At 41.3% G+C, this 17,065-nt stretch overlaps 1 protein-coding gene across 1 annotated transcript; it reads right to left on the reverse strand.

Annotated features, from left to right (window-relative positions):
* Positions 1-1,920: 1,920 nt before the first annotated feature.
* On the reverse strand, positions 1,921-15,832 carry LOC145433776 (sialate:O-sulfotransferase 1-like). Its single transcript, XM_080310980.1, has 8 exons — positions 15,251-15,832; positions 14,857-15,086; positions 12,318-12,435; positions 8,301-8,500; positions 7,564-7,768; positions 7,247-7,500; positions 4,544-4,747; positions 1,921-3,687 (listed from the first exon to the last, which is right to left on the reverse strand). Exons 1-8 carry the CDS (start codon positions 15,337-15,339, stop codon positions 3,305-3,307), a joined length of 1,683 nt encoding a protein of 560 aa, XP_080167106.1. The 5' UTR covers positions 15,340-15,832; the 3' UTR covers positions 1,921-3,304.
* Between the last annotated feature and the right edge of the window lie 1,233 nt (positions 15,833-17,065).

Here is a 17,065-nt window from a genome sequence, read left to right on the forward strand (position 1 = left end):
CAATCTGACCGTAGCTGATTGGCGAGCGGTAGGCCTGTATACAATGGACAACGATTTGAAATTTTGTACCCGTCGGCCGTCAAATTAAACATGACAATTTCTACATCGAAGCATTAAAAACCAGGCTGCTGATAAAAAAATCATAACCGAGCCGTTATTTTCCGTTACTCGTATAACGGCAGATCGAAATATCTGTATTAAGTGGATTGCAGTCAGAAGTTGATGTTTACCTTATCATATTCTCATACGGCCCTACTTAAAACGGGCAACAATTGTTCTTTCGCAATTTTATGCTCATCATTCGGATATGCCACTAGCCATCCGCTTACACACCATGCTAGCGTGGATTTCAGCTAGAATCAGTACTGAATCAGCACTTCGCCACCGCCATTCTCACAAATGGTGATCTTGGGCTCCCCATAAGGCGATCAATGAAACTTGTGGCAGGCGAAGTCCCCAGACCCCCCTTAAGGGCTGGGCTTTTCACAAGAACTGGAAAACACGATTTGATGCGATGGATCCGCTGTGCATTTGCTGTCAAGTCGCGCCAAGCGCGAATATTTAGGCACATAATTTACGACTAAAACTTTGTTGTATGCTGTTAACTCGTGACCTCCTGTCTGCCATATAGTCAACAGATATTGAAGTCGCCCAAAAGTAGCAGACGAAAAGAAAACTAAACGAAAAACTTTCGTGAGACGCACCCAAAAATTGTCATTTATGCACGTGACTCATCATTTTCCTCGGTGAGTGCCTCCGGTGACATTTGTATTGTGGGGCTGAGAGTGAGAAGACTATTCTTCGCGACCATCCAGCGCGGCTATGGACAATGAATGGACAAATACACAATGTTTCGGCCAATGTAGCATGTCTTGGGCCCTTGGGGTGTTGCGGCGCGGTATTGGCTGGCACCGAAATGCCTATTTCTGTGTGAATCATGCAATGGCAAATTATGTCATACACTGGAAATGACGTCATTATGTCTCATTTAAAATAAAGACCTTCTCTCATGAGGTCTTTTCATCGCATTGTTGTCTTCCAAAGATAAATTCTCAGAAGCAAAATGAATGTAATCGTGAGTAATCGTGATTACTTTTCCAAAGTAATCGTAATCGTAATCGACTACACGCGGATTTTGCTGTAATCGTAATCGTAATCGTAATCGCGTGATTCATGAGTAATCATAATCGCAATCGATTACATTCTTGAAGTAATCACCCCATGTCTGGTCCCGACTCGCCGTAGTCATGGTTGATATGTTTGGTTTAACAGTGGTTCCCAACCTTTTTCGACTAATCGCCCCCTGAATAACCTCGACACAAATTTTCACCCCCCCCCCAATATTTACGGAACCGAAAAAGAGGACATGTAATCGGGAAAATATTTTACCCAAGTCTGATCACTATTGAATTTACTGAAGAAAGGCCATTTATCCGATGTAGTAAGTGCTCGGAAAACTTGTTACCACGTCCATATTTTCCCTTGAGTTGACCTTTTCTCACGTCATATGCAGAGCAAGTCGCGTTAATTAAATATATCTCACCGGACGTTCTATCATTTTCGACCCCCAGTCGCCCCCTTTGGTATTTTCTCCCCCTTGTTTCTCAACCCCCCCCCCCTGGGGGGGCGATATCGCCCACGTTGGGAACCACTCTAAACTGTTATTTAGTGATTTTGAGCATATACTGTGACATCACAGGAAAGCAATTCTAATCCGTCGATATTCCAGATCAGTGGTTTTTGACCGTTACTCCATGGAACATTATAGGGCAGGGGGCCAACTTTTTTGCCATTCACGGCCGCATTCCAGGGCATAGTCGTAATGAACTACCTGGACGCCCAATGCCCACGTTAGAGTGTCTATATGTCCATATCTAGTGAACTCTGGACTGATCTATTTAATCATACAGGCTTACAGCTGTATACGCACCGAAATCGCGAGTGGTCACTGGTCATGTTATGGAATGCACTTTGTCGCGCAAATCGCGAAATGTTTTTTTTTTCAGGTACTAGTAATGAATTTCGTGATTAATGTTGGTAGTTTTACATGTTACTAGCAAACATTTGTCCTTTCTCAACTCATGGATGTGATTAGATTCACCGGTAGAGTTGATGGAGGGGGTGTTTTCAAAAATTTAGGGCAAGTTATAAATAGTGATGCATCTTCGGGTGGGACAATTGTTATTAGCCACTTTGTTGCATGCTGTTATTTCTTGACCTCCCATCAGGATTGTGCTGGGTATAGTGAGGAGTACGCAATTCCTAGTTGGTATTTCAATATGGGGCGTATCATTTTCCTCTGCTGTTCTAATCTGTAATGTGGGGCTCTAATTGCAAAGGGCCCTACTCTATTAAAATCGAAAAATGAAGTCACATTGAATCGCGTGTTGCGGGAAGAAAATTTCAAGAATAATTAAAATCTATCAAGAAATCGGGAGTAAATTCATAAATTCAAATTGCAGTCGACGGCCGCCAACATTGAACTACGTGTTCACGGCCGCACAAATGAGGCATGCCTCAGGGGTTCCGGTGAAGGTCAATGACACACACTCCACTCATATGATATGCGATGAAACGCCATTCATGGCTATCATAGGCCCGACCATCTAGTAGTCGCATTGTGTTTGTTGACGGGGTAAGTCGTACGCAGAGGAGGTTGCATGGGGTTCAAAATTGACACTCCGTCCTTCTGAAATGCCAATTCGATCTCCAATAGCCTACTTATAAACTCACTTAAGTTAAGTTAAGCAATTCGTATCTCTCTGTTGCGTTTCGACCGAACAATACTGATGTTTTCAAGGTGAGGCCTCGCATTTCTGAACTAGCATCTGTAAGGGAACAGCAGAAGTAGATAGAAGCAATAAATATTCATTTTGAAGTTTTTCTTTTGTGTGAAAGTATATTTTAATGGTAATGCTATTTTAACACTCCGTTGATGCAGACTCAACTCGTCTGATCATGAATGATTGGCATCTTACGGACGTACTGTAGTTCCGTTTCATTCAGATTTTCATACCGCGAATTATTTGACGCAGTTAATTTTTCTCACATGATTGAGTTAATCTACATTTGCGCCAGTTCTAGTATGGCGAAAAATGCACCGGTATACAAAACATGATGGCAAATTTATTAACGGTGAGTGCTGGTCTGCAGCAAGCGAGATCACAGTAAACTTCCTGCCACCAAACTACACAGTCGTCCCGGGGCCTCTATCCAATGTGGTGGTCACAGCATATCCTACATGTTGTGCGTCCAATCTGTAGGCGGAAAGGGCAAAGCAGGTTAAATACCGCCATGGTTGTGCCTATTCCTCTCCGTCGGTAGTTTGTCGAAGGTAACCAGCTATGGAAGCATGGCCGAACTTTTGTAGAACATTGTCTAGTTGCGTGATCTCATTATTTACGACTAATTTAGCTTTTCGTGAATATGGATCGAAACTGCGTGTCCTTTTCTTTCTTTTAAACTCTCCCGTACAAGAGAGACGCATACACAAGAGTCTCGATCGTAGCTCAGCGTCGCTGATTGCGTCTCCCATAACGAAACGCGCCATTTGTCCCGATATTGACAGGGTGTTTGCGACCAAATCTTCGTATGAAAAAACGTAGTTGGGAAGTTTATTCTCGAGTACGATTTTCGTCGTCACGCGCCACTTCGCCGAAAAAGATCCGGAAGATATCCCCTTGAAGTCTGCCGAAAAAGCATTTGGCATGTTATAGACTTGATCATTGCTCTATAGTCAGTACTGAGTTACGTCGAAACAACCTTTGTTACAGTTGTTTTAATTTCATACTTTTCGAAATCTATGGTAATGTGGCTCACACGTTTGCTGCTGAGTGCGTTTTCTAGAAATTTATCACATGGCCCAATTTTGCTCTAGGTTTTAGTGAACCATTGCCAACACAAAATGTGTGGCGATGAGGAGGATAGCCTACATAAATATTCAACGCCTATGAGCATAAAATACAAGCTCTGTAATGGCGCGACATCAATCCCGGCCACTGTTACATGTAAATAATTAACATTTATTATATGTGATATGCACGCCAGAGACCACACGCACTGTTCTCTAATGGACTGAGAAGCAAAACTACAGAGTAGAGTAGAAGGCCTATACTCAGGTAAATTCAATTCAATTCAATTCAAGAAACCACAATACTGCGATACAATGAAAAATCGGAAGGTGTCGAAACGACTTGAAGTAGTCTTCGAAATCAGACACCCACCTGGCCTGTGCACAGTGCACACAACGCACATTGAATGAAAAGAATAAGAAGGTATTATAAAAAGACAGGTGACAAAAAAGGTTGCATGTGTTGGAAGGCGAGATCGATATGTCCAGTCGTGGTCCGGTAAACTGGAGGGCTGAATAGTATAAAAAAAACTATATAGCTGTATAATGTATATGTATAGTTTTGGACTGTGTGTCCAAATGCCCTACTACTTCACGATAGCTTAAAATACTTATATCTGGGGCTAACCAGGCGTATACTCAGTACTCACTATTTAACGAGGTGTGATCTACATTTCGGATGTGAATAATTACCTTCCAGGTCGAAACTTTGGTCATCTATGGCTCCGGTGTGGCCTTGTTTTCGTCGGTTATATTCCGATAATATAGCGTCATAAGGATTCCTATATACGTTCATGAGGGCGGTGAGATATTCCATTCTACGTATCTTATGTTGATGGTGACTCTTAACCACCGCTACTCTGTAATCTTCTGGTGGAAGCAACTCTCCCATGAAGCCTGTAAATAAAAAAGAATAGGGATGGTGCGATTCCCAAGGTATTCTGGAAATATATGAAAAGCCTACAGAAATAATGCCACTGATTCGTTTCGTTTTAGCTTTGTTCGAGCATGAAAATAATTATATTCAACATAAGAGCAAAAAAGCCCGAACTGCCAAATTGCAATTGGATATATATTGCGTTCTGCATCTCATCAACGCTTTAATAGCAGGTCTGGCACTTGAAGAACACAACACTCAAGGCGGAGATCATAAAGTTAGCTGATCCGGGTGAATGCTAATCTTGTGATTGAAAACTGTTAATCGGGACGCACGTCGGATAAGGTTACGGGCGATGATTACCGGAGGTGTCCCGAATTTGTCAATCAAGTAAGTGGTGCGTGCAATGTTGTCTGTTGCCTCCAATGATAGCCTATATATCCGATATATATCCAATATCCGATAAATATATATCATTGGTTGCATCATAGTGCGAAAATGGCTGTCAGTGGTCAGGTTGTTGAATGGAATGGCAGGCTGCTGGTAATATATGCTGCGATTGTAACAGGTAGACCTATCGTCATCGCGAGATGAAAGTCGTGCCCAATCAGTAATACGACACAGCGCCGCAACGGTTTCGATATAGATAAGATGTCTGCTCTGCAATCGTGCGTGCATAATTCGTTGATTGTTCGATTGTTGAGTGAAGCCATTACCCATGAGACAATCGTTACGGTCACTATCGGATATATTTCTGCGTATGAATTTTACGCAGTGTTCTGTACAGTTTGTCCAGGTCTGATAAATCATGAGGTTAAAATGTAACTCGAACTTTCTGCACAGCTTAATCCTAGGTTCTTAAATCCTGATGAACGCGATCATCGACTCTTTAATCAATCCAACTTCCGCCCGCAGAGCTACATGAAAGTTTACATCACAATATAGCCTACGCCCACTTTGCACAGCCAATAAGGTGGAACAGCGGTGTTCAAAGCTCATATCCAGAGGTGGTCAAAGTAGTCAAGAAAGCTACTCAAGTAGAAGTAGAAATAGCGACGAAAAAATCTACTCAAGTACGATTAGAAGTACTTCTTCCATAAGCAACCTAAAACTACTTGAAGTAGAAGTAGAATTGACTGACTTTAAAAGTACTCAAGTAAGTAAGTAGTTGTGAAAACGATCCTAGTTCGTTGACATGGATAGTAAAAAGGTGCAAATTGAGCTATGCGAAAGGTGACGAGCTTGATTCATATTGATGCATACCAACAGGTATCCAATTTTCGATAGCATAAGCATTTATCCACATCATGATAGTATTGCTATGGAAATGCGATAATAATCCTCTGTTTTCTCGAACAGCACGTTTTGGAAAATAGCATGATACGGCACCATCCCCCATATTATAAGGCCCGTGGTTTAGTCGAAGAGCAATACGGAGAAGTTGCATAGGATACGGTGTCAACACTTTGCGCGATTAGTAAACGTTAATAAAAAATATGGTGGACCGTAAAAATGCCGTATTGTGTAGCTTTATTTCCGGAAATTGAAGGCATTACTACACTTGCTTTTATACTTCAACATGTATGTTATCCAGACAAAAGAACTGATATTAACTATAACTCAAAGTATGTGATACTGGGAATTAAAAGTGAAATATAAATACTACCTCTAAAAGTGGAACATGTATTTCATGCTTTTAGTTCAGAAAGTTTCAAAGGTGGTATGCTGGAACAGCTCTAAAACTAAAAATAAGTCAGACTCCACTTTTCCAGATTAGGACACGCCATGGACAATGGACATGCTAGATTACGATATGACAAGTAAATGCTAGATTGCGAAGCATCAGTTTCAAACGTTATGATGAGCCATATATAATGTGGTCAATTATTTCATATAGGCGAAGGGCCACAATGTGATGTAAACGGAACCACGCCAACCCGCGACCTAAATTATATTCACCGATACTTTTGTGAAATCATAGTGGTCACTCCGTATCCACTGCGCGCGAAGCGGGACGAAAATTTTTGGCTTTACTCAACTTTTATGAAAATTAAATGTTGATACTCCGTGAAAACAGCCCCGAAATTTCACAGGCTATCTTCCTGATTGGAAGATTGAACTACTTCTACTTGACTAACTGAAAATAGCGAAAAGTAAGTAAGTAGATCACAAAATATTACGGAGTAGAAGCAGAAGTAGCGAAAATCAGATCTACTTGAGTAAGTACCAGAAGTAGAGGAAAACTACTTGAGTACTTCGAACACCTCTGCTCATATCACACTCAAATTTGAATTTCACCATGGTGAAGTCACAATTGATGAAAGTACGGTAACAGAGAAAGCAAATGCTTCATTTTGTTTATCTTTCCTCACATGTGCAACCACACGTTCGAAAAATGGTATTTGGAATCAACAATTTGACGACATAAGTTTTCCCTATGTTCGCAACGAGCTTCATCCAAGAAGTGAACATGAGTTGTGTTGCAAAAAATTCGGCCCAAACCGCTGATACCTACTCACCCCCGTTGACAAGAAAGGGATCGCCGAATACGCTTCCCGTGTAAATCCCAGTTGCGGATTCTAGTAGGTGCCGGATCCAGGTATTACCCGACCCGGGAAAACTGATCAGGCCGACTTTCCGATCCAATTCCCCTACTTTCAAAAATCGTTTATGCTCACACCGCTTGTCTTCACTATTCGTGCGATATACAATAACGTAATTCCGATCGCTCCCTGAACATCGAGTCATATTCACAGGTCGAGACAAGTCGAACCTGCAACGCAAATGTTGATAACAGATAAAGATTAACTTAGGTTGCAGATCAGACTGTGCTTACTTTGCGGTAGTCAAGCCGCAGTAACAAACATTCGTGTTTGTCGGAATAGCCAATACCAGGCCAACATACTCGCATTGAAGCAGGCATCGCGCTACGACCATGTCCCCAATGACGGAGTACTCGTCCATGAATGCGCGGAGATTATTAGGCTTGCGATAGCATCCAATCACCGACTTTTCGTTCACAATATTGGCAAGCGGACCAGCTGGAACGATTCGAGTAAGCAGCGATTCATCAGAAGTGTAGCCAGGGTGAAAATGTTAGAGGGCCAGTTGAAAATTTAGGCGAAATTTATCGAACAAAAACATTGTGGCATTTAGTTATTCAAACGTGACGTTAATATGTCAAAGTGTTTGGGCACACAGGACCCCGCTCCTTCTTTCTGTAAATGCCAGTGGTGATGGTGCTATGTGGGATAACAATAACTATACCAACTATATGATTATAGCGTCACCATAGTAGCACAACACGTACATATATTAAATTACGTCTATCAACATAATGCTCGAAAAACAATGAATTCTTCTCATAATCGTATCTGCTAAAGTTGATTCTTGATGCTAATAAATTCAGTTTAATCGGTAATAATGGTATGCTTGTTCAATATTGAGTACCAAATTTAATGAGTTTTTTTAAATAAAGTAACAATTTTATAACTACCTTTTTCAAATACTTCGTTAAAAGACTCATTCATGCCAAGGCCTTATTGAACAGACAAAGAATACATATTGGGTTACCTGGTTTACACTGTGATTTCACTAGGTATACCATCGTTAGGTCTCTGTAGCCACCACACATTCTTGATTCATCACCAACGCAAGGTAATTTGCATTTATTTCCACCTTCTTCTATGGCGATGAATGCACGGGGATAGTAGCTACAAATACATTCATTTCCGTTTCTTATTCCAGCAAAGACAAATTTCTTCTGCTTCACCCTGGACAAGACATATATAAGTTTAACAGGGCTGAAGTAACCAATGGAAAGGATCGCTATCACATCTAATTCGAGCATCTCTTATATCAGTGTTTCTCAAATTCTTTCCCAACGTGTACCAGCGGTGCCAGCACTAATTCGATTTTTAACACATGGCGTACCTCCAAGTTGTTTTTCACTACACGGCTACCACCTAAATCAGTGGTTCTCAACCGCCGGTCCGCGACGACATTCCTGCCGGTCCGCCAAGCATATTAGAATTTTATACTTTAATTTCAAGATGCAATGTTGAAGGCTTGTTCATTGATAAAATAAATAAAACATCAAATTTTAAACTGATTGATAACTTCCTGAGGTAGCATTAGGGCTGGAAACATGTTCGATTTGACTTGAAGTTCAAGACGTGTCATTTGACGATATGCGAGCGGCAAGTACACAGAACAGATACGAGCCGACTCCTCGCTAAACAGCGCAGTTTGATCATTGGTTTTCGATTCATTCATTTTGTGCAGGACCGTAACTGGGGCACCACAAACCGCCCAATTGGAGAGGGGCCGAGCTTGAATAGGGCTCAAAATTATTTCGCAAATGAACATAAATCATAGCGTATTTATTTGAAACTTTTTCTAACATTTTTCAATTTCTTTTCGCGCTTTTCACGATTTAGTATCCCTAAATGTCTTGCTTATTAGGTGCCCTTTTCTGAGAAATACGTAATGATTTATTGGTATTTTGGCATCAGCCATTACCACGCCACGACGCACCAACACATAATCAAGCTTGGGCCAAAAATTTGGCCGCGAGAAAACTGCTTCACTCGTGAATGATCGAAAATTTTCTTTATATAATGTGTATACTCCTTCAGGTGGCGACTGTGTACTAAGGCCTTGCGGCCCCTCGTCGTCATCCTGGTCCGTACCGGATTTTCACTGGTGTGACAAATAAATGATTGATTGATTGATTGATTGATTCTATTGGCGCGATTAAGCTACGTAAACTCTCTGCTTACGCTGAGTAGAATGGATGTGCTCACAAGTACAGGTGAAAACATCCACCCAATGGTAGGGTCTGGGGGTGAAGCACCCGGAAGTTTGACTTATCGCCCTGTGGGGATCCCAAGACCAGCGTCTTTGGGGATGGGCTGACGAAGTGCTTTTTCGGCTCGGATTTGCGGATGGGCGGTATAGCTGCTGTAATGTGTTTTCTTGCAGCACGCATTGTATTCGTATAGGTAGTTGCCAGAGTAGCCTGCGTCTGGTGGCAGTGGGCAATGAGCAATGTAGCACGACAAAGTGCTTGGTTCGACTCCGATACCCTTCATCGCTCGATATTGTCAAAGAGAAGACTATTATTAGAGTTGGCGTGGTCGGTTAAACCGACGGCCTTCGGCGCGAAAGACTGTAAAGGACTCTCGGCGGTAGCACGTTTATCTGGACAAGGCAATTTTACCTCGACTCGGCAGACTCACTACCATAAAATCACGTGGATGCCATCATGAATATAATTAAATACGATCAAAACCCTCTAAATATCGCTCTCTAGCACCATATAATTGCAAAAAACGGTTGCATACTTTACATTTTGGCTTCATTTCAATTTTGAAAGTTCACCGGTCCGCCAGACATTTTTTGAATTTTTACCGGTCCGCGAGGTGAAAAAGGTTGAGAACCACTGACCTAAATTACTTATGTTACTTGAATGTACCTGTGTTTATTGGTTATTCCTGTTAGTGCTATACCGCAACGCCACTAAATACTATCGGAGTTGATGAGACATTTGACTTTGTGCACTAACTCGGCTCATTAGTGCTCAAACTCACATATGAGAATTGAACAATTGGCAGCTTTGCGTGCTAATAGCGAGCTCCTGGAGAATCAGCAGTGTGTTATCCTCTACAAATGTACTTCAAAGTTTGTTAAAAAACGAAATCAGTCAGATATTAAACAACCGCTCGAGTTTAAACCTGTTAATGCATTGCAGTTGCACCAATGACGTAAAAAAGATTTATATTAGACAAACTTACATTGATTCACACTGCACCTATAATTTTTGCTATTCATACCTTCCGAGAACTCCGTATCTACTTTTCACACTACATGAGCATTGTCCAAGCCTACTCTTTTCTATTTCTACTTGAAGTAGTTTGGACAAGTTTTGGGGATTGCTGTTCATACTTTAACTTGATTTAGTCACAATAACTACAGGTTCAATACTTGTGGTAATATTGACATGATCTAAAATTTAATTCTGTCGATCATGAATGATGACACTCGTCACGTATGGCTGTCGACCCGGCATGAGCAATTGAACATGAAGTGTCAAATATGTTCCAGCGCAGTGGTCCCCAAAGTGGTTGCCAACGCCCCTGTATGTGTTAGCGACCTGGAATATGGCGCTCGCTACAAACAGAGCGATGAAGGATGGCGTTCTGCGCTATAGAAATATGTTTGGGAAATCCGTCAATCAATAGTTCCGTTTGTGCGCTGTGAACATGTATATGTATTGTATATGTATATATATGAATATGATTTTGGTCACGTCTTTCGCGACGTACAAAGCGTATCCAATCGGACATGGTCATTAGTCAGCATCGTACTGCACGGATGTTAATTGTTATGCAACAATCAGTTTTCTAACCAATAAATTAATAAATAAATAAATCAAATACCGAACAGAATTATATTAGCCAGCGAGGTCTTTCGAGCGGCTAGAGCAGTGGTTCTCAACCTTTTTTAAGACACGCCCCCCTTTATGATAGTGAACAATTTCGCGCCCCCCCCCCCCCCTTATCGTCATCTCACAAAATCCAACCGGGATGCTAGCAACCCCAACAGATTGTTTGATGGCATGGAAGGTTATGACTGTTGATAAGATAATTTTAAAAAAATATGAAATTCGGTCTAATTATAGAGAAACACGCGTGAATTGGAGGTAAATCGCGCAGAGAGCAAAATATTTTTCTAGTTGACCGCTTCTTCGCGCCCCCCCCCTTCAGATGCTTTTACGCGCCCTCCTGGTTGAGAACCACTGGGCTAGAGCGTAGATCCTGAACACCCAGCGGTCTACTTTTTAACATCGAGGATGGAGTTTTTAATGCTTACGTGCCACAACGAGACACGATGTGGTGTTAGTAGGGAAGTTGCCTTTTATTTAATTCCGACCTCCCTGTCCTTACTAAAGAGTTGTGACGGACAAAATGCATACCTTGATGACTATGAATTAGATCAACCTACAATGGTCATAATAAGCGTCAACGTAGTTTGTATATGCAATAAGCATAACATGTTTTTGAGGGATCAGGAGAGTATGGTACCTGAAATGTTGTCCAAAGTGAAATGTTATGTAAAAAGATTTGGTGAATACTGTTCTGGCGTATCTAATAATTCTCGCTTGTTAAAATATGATACTGTCTTTGTTATGTCAGAATATACAAGAGACCAAAAATAAATTACAGTTTGGGTCGACAGTTGCAGTGAAGAACACAATTTTTCTACGAATATTACGGGAACATGGGCTATATGGCAGGAGCGCCTTGACCATGGGTGTTAAACACAACTTGATTTATGTTTGGTGTACTGTATGATATCCGGAGCTACTGAGCACATCTAAACATAGATGTGTGCCATGGGTAATTCCAGGTGTATTATTACGTGTCTGGTTATAATGTGGGTTTCACCATATTGTCACGGAAACAAGACACGAATCATATTCTCACCGTGTTCTGGGACTAGGCGTTCCATGCATTAAATAATCCCAACGTGAGCTGGAATCCCTGAGTGCTTAGTGGATCTGTCACAGAACCAGATTTCTATACATACCTTTTTGAGCATTGTAATATGCAATTTGAATCCGTCATTTGCGGAGATTGGTACCGCTTCAAAATTGAAGAAGATGTGCGGTTTTTTAGAGCAGGATAAAAACATCCGATTGTTTGCACTGCAAAGATAATTTCTCAATTTAGTACAAAAAATAGGCTTATAGATGCTGCATTCCGGACACGATTCTAAAATTCTCGACTTCGATTGGGCTTCATAGGATTGGAGGAGGGGTATTCGGCTAATTTTGCCTGACACGATACCCGTGGTAGCAAAGAAAAGCCAAGAACATTTTGAGTACTAGGCCTACCTGGTTATGGGCAATCGTGCTAGGCATGTTGGAATCAGTGCCAACTTACGATTGTCATGAAACCTTTCAGAGTATTGGTAGGGAGCGAATGACGAAACGCAGTTTATTGTCATATCACCAGTATCAGCATCGTTACCACCGATGTGCCTATGGAGATGATGTGGCGTCATCTGCACGTGGAACAACATTTGAATGATTACGTTATTGCCAGATTCAGACGTGATGATGCGGAATGAATTTCAGTGTTGGATTATGACTTGGCTTCGAAACCTAAACCCAGAAAAGGAATTGACATTTCCAAGATAAATCGGCACCCTGTGCACAACAGCCATGAATCGTGCTTCGTTTATATATTGGTCTATGGCAGGGGCGGGCAACATACGTCCCGCGGGCCTGATCCGGCCCGTGAAGGGATTTTGTCTGGCCCGCGGACAGTTTTCCGTCTTACAAGATAAAGGGGCCCGCGGCCCCAGTCTTCCGAGATTCCCCACTACTTGCTTACATACGTCAAATTTTAGTGCCTGTATGTCATTACTCATTATACACATGTATGCGCAGCGAGCGAGGGTGGAGCTTATACGCGTAAGTTCGTCGAATCGAGAAGACTTATCGCCTTATCGGCATTTACGATGTACTCAACCCAAATGGCATTTGTGGTAATCATGGTTTTTGTCGACTAATGGTCATTTACACCAGGCCGATATTTCTTATTTTTGATTCCGCAACCGTCGACTTGTAGCACGGCACACTTCTATAGGCTTCTGTAAGACATCGCTTATGCCAGGGGTCGCCAACTCAACACGGGTCTGGGCCACTTTCAAATTTCGTAGAGGCCGCGACCGCATGAATTCAATATCGAGATAAAAATAGGCCTCACAGTTGAACAACCTCGCTATCTCGTCACCTACTAAACCCTAATGAATTGATATCTTGGTAAATTTGGGGTACCGGGCTTATCGAATGCCTTGAAATCTTAATTAAGGATTTCACCGTGTGTTGATTGATCAGAGAGAAGCAGACATGGTGGTGCCTGTATGACAATGCTGTTCTCAAATCCACATTGTCTTCGTCATTATTGGCGAGAAATGGCTTTGAAGTTACATTGCTGTCGTTGAAATTCAGTCATTAAATACGATTTATTCCTTGTATATATGGATAAATGGGCGAATAATGTTCAGCAATCCGACCCGCCAAGTTCCTAATTTTCCTATGTCCGGCCCGCCGACTGGAGAAGTTGCCCGCCCCTGGTCTATGGTCTATGGTCTATGGTCAATTTGCCACTATGGGAAGCTTCCACTCGGAACGTTGGCGCAACGATAATTGAATCGATGGTGGTATTTTTATCTCCTTAACACCCGAATATTGAGTATGTACAAAAAGTCCGAATTGTCCTCGCCTGCCGCAGAACTAGGGTTGCATTTAAAACAAAAATCAATTTTAAAAAGACATGTTTAAAACAAGGCCCTAATTTAAAACATGTTTTTATTGTTTTTCATGGTTTTTTTAAAGAAATACGTCACAAATATTCAATTGTGACGTCATAGTTGATTGGCATTGACAATTGAAAATAAAGGGTAAAAATAGCTCCTTTGACGAAATATATGTACTATTGCTGTTGAACCGACTATTTTGAGGGCTCCAATCATCCTATATCGATATACGTCGGCTACATCGGGTGGTAATTGTCCGTAGGCTCATACAACATGCATTTTTAAAGTATTGACATAATTATGGCATAATTTTACAGCTTGAAAAATACGTCTTTTTTTAAAACACTGTTTAAAACGCCTTAAAGAAAGTGTTTTAAAACACCGTTTGTTTTAAATGCAACCCTACACAGAACAGTCGCTCGTGGGACACATTTTGCTCGTTTGTTTGTTTTTGGTATTCATGGTGTTTGTCGAATACAATGGTCATTTACACCGAGGCCGATATTTGTTATTTTTTGATTCCGTTGCTGCTGGCTTGTAGCACGGCCCACTTTTAGGCTTTTTAAAGACACCGATTTAACGGATGAGATGGCGAGGAGGAGCGTGTAGATAAACCTCTACAGTTTGCCCACCTCTGACAAAACGTGTAATCCATACATAATAACCCTTCGTGCACGCGCCCGTTGCCATAATTTTATTTTTGAATTGTGCCGGAAGGTAAATTCAGTGATGATTATTTTTATTCCGATTTTCGAAGTCTCTGGAATGACCCGTGGTCAACTGTTCATAAACGGTAGCGTACCTCTGCATCGATATTGACCGTCCCCTTTGTAACTCCAACCTCTTTTATCGGCGCTAAACTTTTTCTGCCTACTTGAAGATTTGGAAAACGGTGGACTTCGCTGAAGATTTCCGCTGTTCCGAGGATATTCCACAGTGGTTGTTTTCTTTTTATCGTAGCAACATGACTGCTGAAGTACGAATGGTAAATGTTCCTTATTGTCTTGAACTAATTCGCTCCGTCGAATCGTCCTAAATGCGTATATTTTTGTTACATTCATAGATATTGACTCTTAATATAGGCTAATTACACAGTACCCTTTCAACTTATTTTACATCCATCGTAAAAAGGATATCCATTATCCAGGAGTTATCATAAATATATTTAATGAGCGCAATAACTTCAATGATCTCACCTTCTGGAAGAATGATTGTATATCAACGCTGTACACACTGCTACGCCCAGTATTCCCACAGCAAGAGATTTTCGATTTCTTGTGATCATGCCTTCGAATTGCAATGTAAGGTCCGGCAAGGAGAGCGAAATCCGTTAAATGAATATCGTGTATTTTTCTCGCTTAGCGAAGTACGATCTTCATCCCTAGTTCCCCATTCGTGACGATGGTAAACACCTACTTATAACTAGAGGGCAACAAGTTACCAAACGTAAAATAAATGCGATGAAGTATGACCGGTGACAGCCATATAGGCATATTGATAAGTATGAGGCAATAGTGGATTGAACTGTTCCCTAGAAGCCGAATAGAAATATCCAGCAGATACAGAAGATCGCCTCTACTTGCACGCCACCGCAGTATAATTTCTAAATTTTCTCACAAGTTCTGCTACAATCGTTCGCAAGCGCTAGTTACTGAACGAATATAAATTCGACATTCATGGGATTCAACAACTCAACAATAATAGGATCTGCTTGCCGATTCATATCCGTCTCGTATATCAACAATCACTGTCTTTCGTACATTGCAGTTAGGACTATGGGTAACCATCGGAGTACTCAAATCCGAATTGAGCATCAGATGTTTTCGACTACAGGGATTTAATCACCCAAAATTCTTTTATGCAGTATAATTGTAATCGGCATTATTACAGGAAAGGAAAGGACGTAGTTTATGTTTGTCCTTGATGTTTCTGCGGCATATATACACCGACTCATGATACACAATACACACGATATGCGTGTATTGTAAGGTACATATTTGAACACTTCACGTCTGTCTTACTGATCGTGATATGACATCATAACAAGTGGTACTTGTATGCTCGACTCGAAGCTCAATACTCTCTCTACTGTCTACTCCGAATCGAATCACTCATCAGGTAGTCGATTTTACCCAGCCCTAGTTATAACATGTAACAGGACGCTGGCGACATGAAATGGTCAGTAATATTACTGGGTTACTGTCAGATCTAGGTGTCTCTGGTTATTACGGGTATAGGAATGAGCGTTTAGCTTTAGATATATTAATTCAATGCTATCCTTATACTGTTTCCACTTGAATCGATGTGTCGGAGCTACACGAACCCGCTCTATAATATGTTGGAATTATATCTAACTGCCCTATAGAACTTGAAGACCAATCTTCGCCGAAAGCGGTCCCGACCCAATGTAACACAAATGATTGCTGAGAACAGTGCAGTAATAACAGGCCACTACACGGAGAATAATCTGGATACTCCAGTTATATTCCGCCAATTATATCCAGCCAAGGGGCGGGATCTCGCATGACAAATCGGCTTAGAAGTACATAATACATAGGATATATTTGGTAAATTGTCGAACATTAGGTGAAATCGCTCAAATTGCTAATGCTTACACTTCAGTCGTTGATAACTTTGCTCGTAACTACGTGTATATATAGGCCTACTATATGTTACCTAAATTCCGTAACTCATTACAATTGCCTGTTCTAGAACGGTATATGAACCCTGGTAGGCTATATTTTGTCGACGTAAAAATCCTGACGTGAAAATGACGCAGACTTTACTAGTATACTGTCTATTAATTGCCTCGGGCAATTTCTACACAATTGACGTAGCTAACTGTCATTCAAATTAGGATCATATACGGCATATACCATATGTAGCCTATATGCCGGTATTTTGGTAAGTCGCTTCACTGAACATTTGGCCAAACCTGAGAAAACACGCGCTCAAATATCATCTCATGAAGCCAATACCGGTGACTGCTGAGCAACTGGTGCATAATGTCA

Source organism: Botryllus schlosseri, chromosome 2 (genome assembly GCF_051294905.1).
Source record: "Botryllus schlosseri isolate E-star chromosome 2, Bs_hap1, whole genome shotgun sequence".
NCBI lineage: Eukaryota > Metazoa > Chordata > Ascidiacea > Stolidobranchia > Styelidae > Botryllus > Botryllus schlosseri.

Bases quoted from the DNA above. Each gene is read 5' to 3' on its own strand.
- LOC145433776 (XM_080310980.1), bottom strand. From the start codon at position 15,339: ATGATCACAAGAAATCGAAAATCTCTTGCTGTGGGAATACTGGGCGTA. The intron at 15,087-15,250 runs GTGAGATCATTG...ATACGCATTTAG, and splicing joins TACAATCATTCTTCCAGAAG to GACGATTCGACGGAGCGAAT. The intron at 7,769-8,300 runs GTAACCCAATAT...GAATCGTTCCAG, and splicing joins GAAATCACAGTGTAAACCAG to CTGGTCCGCTTGCCAATATT.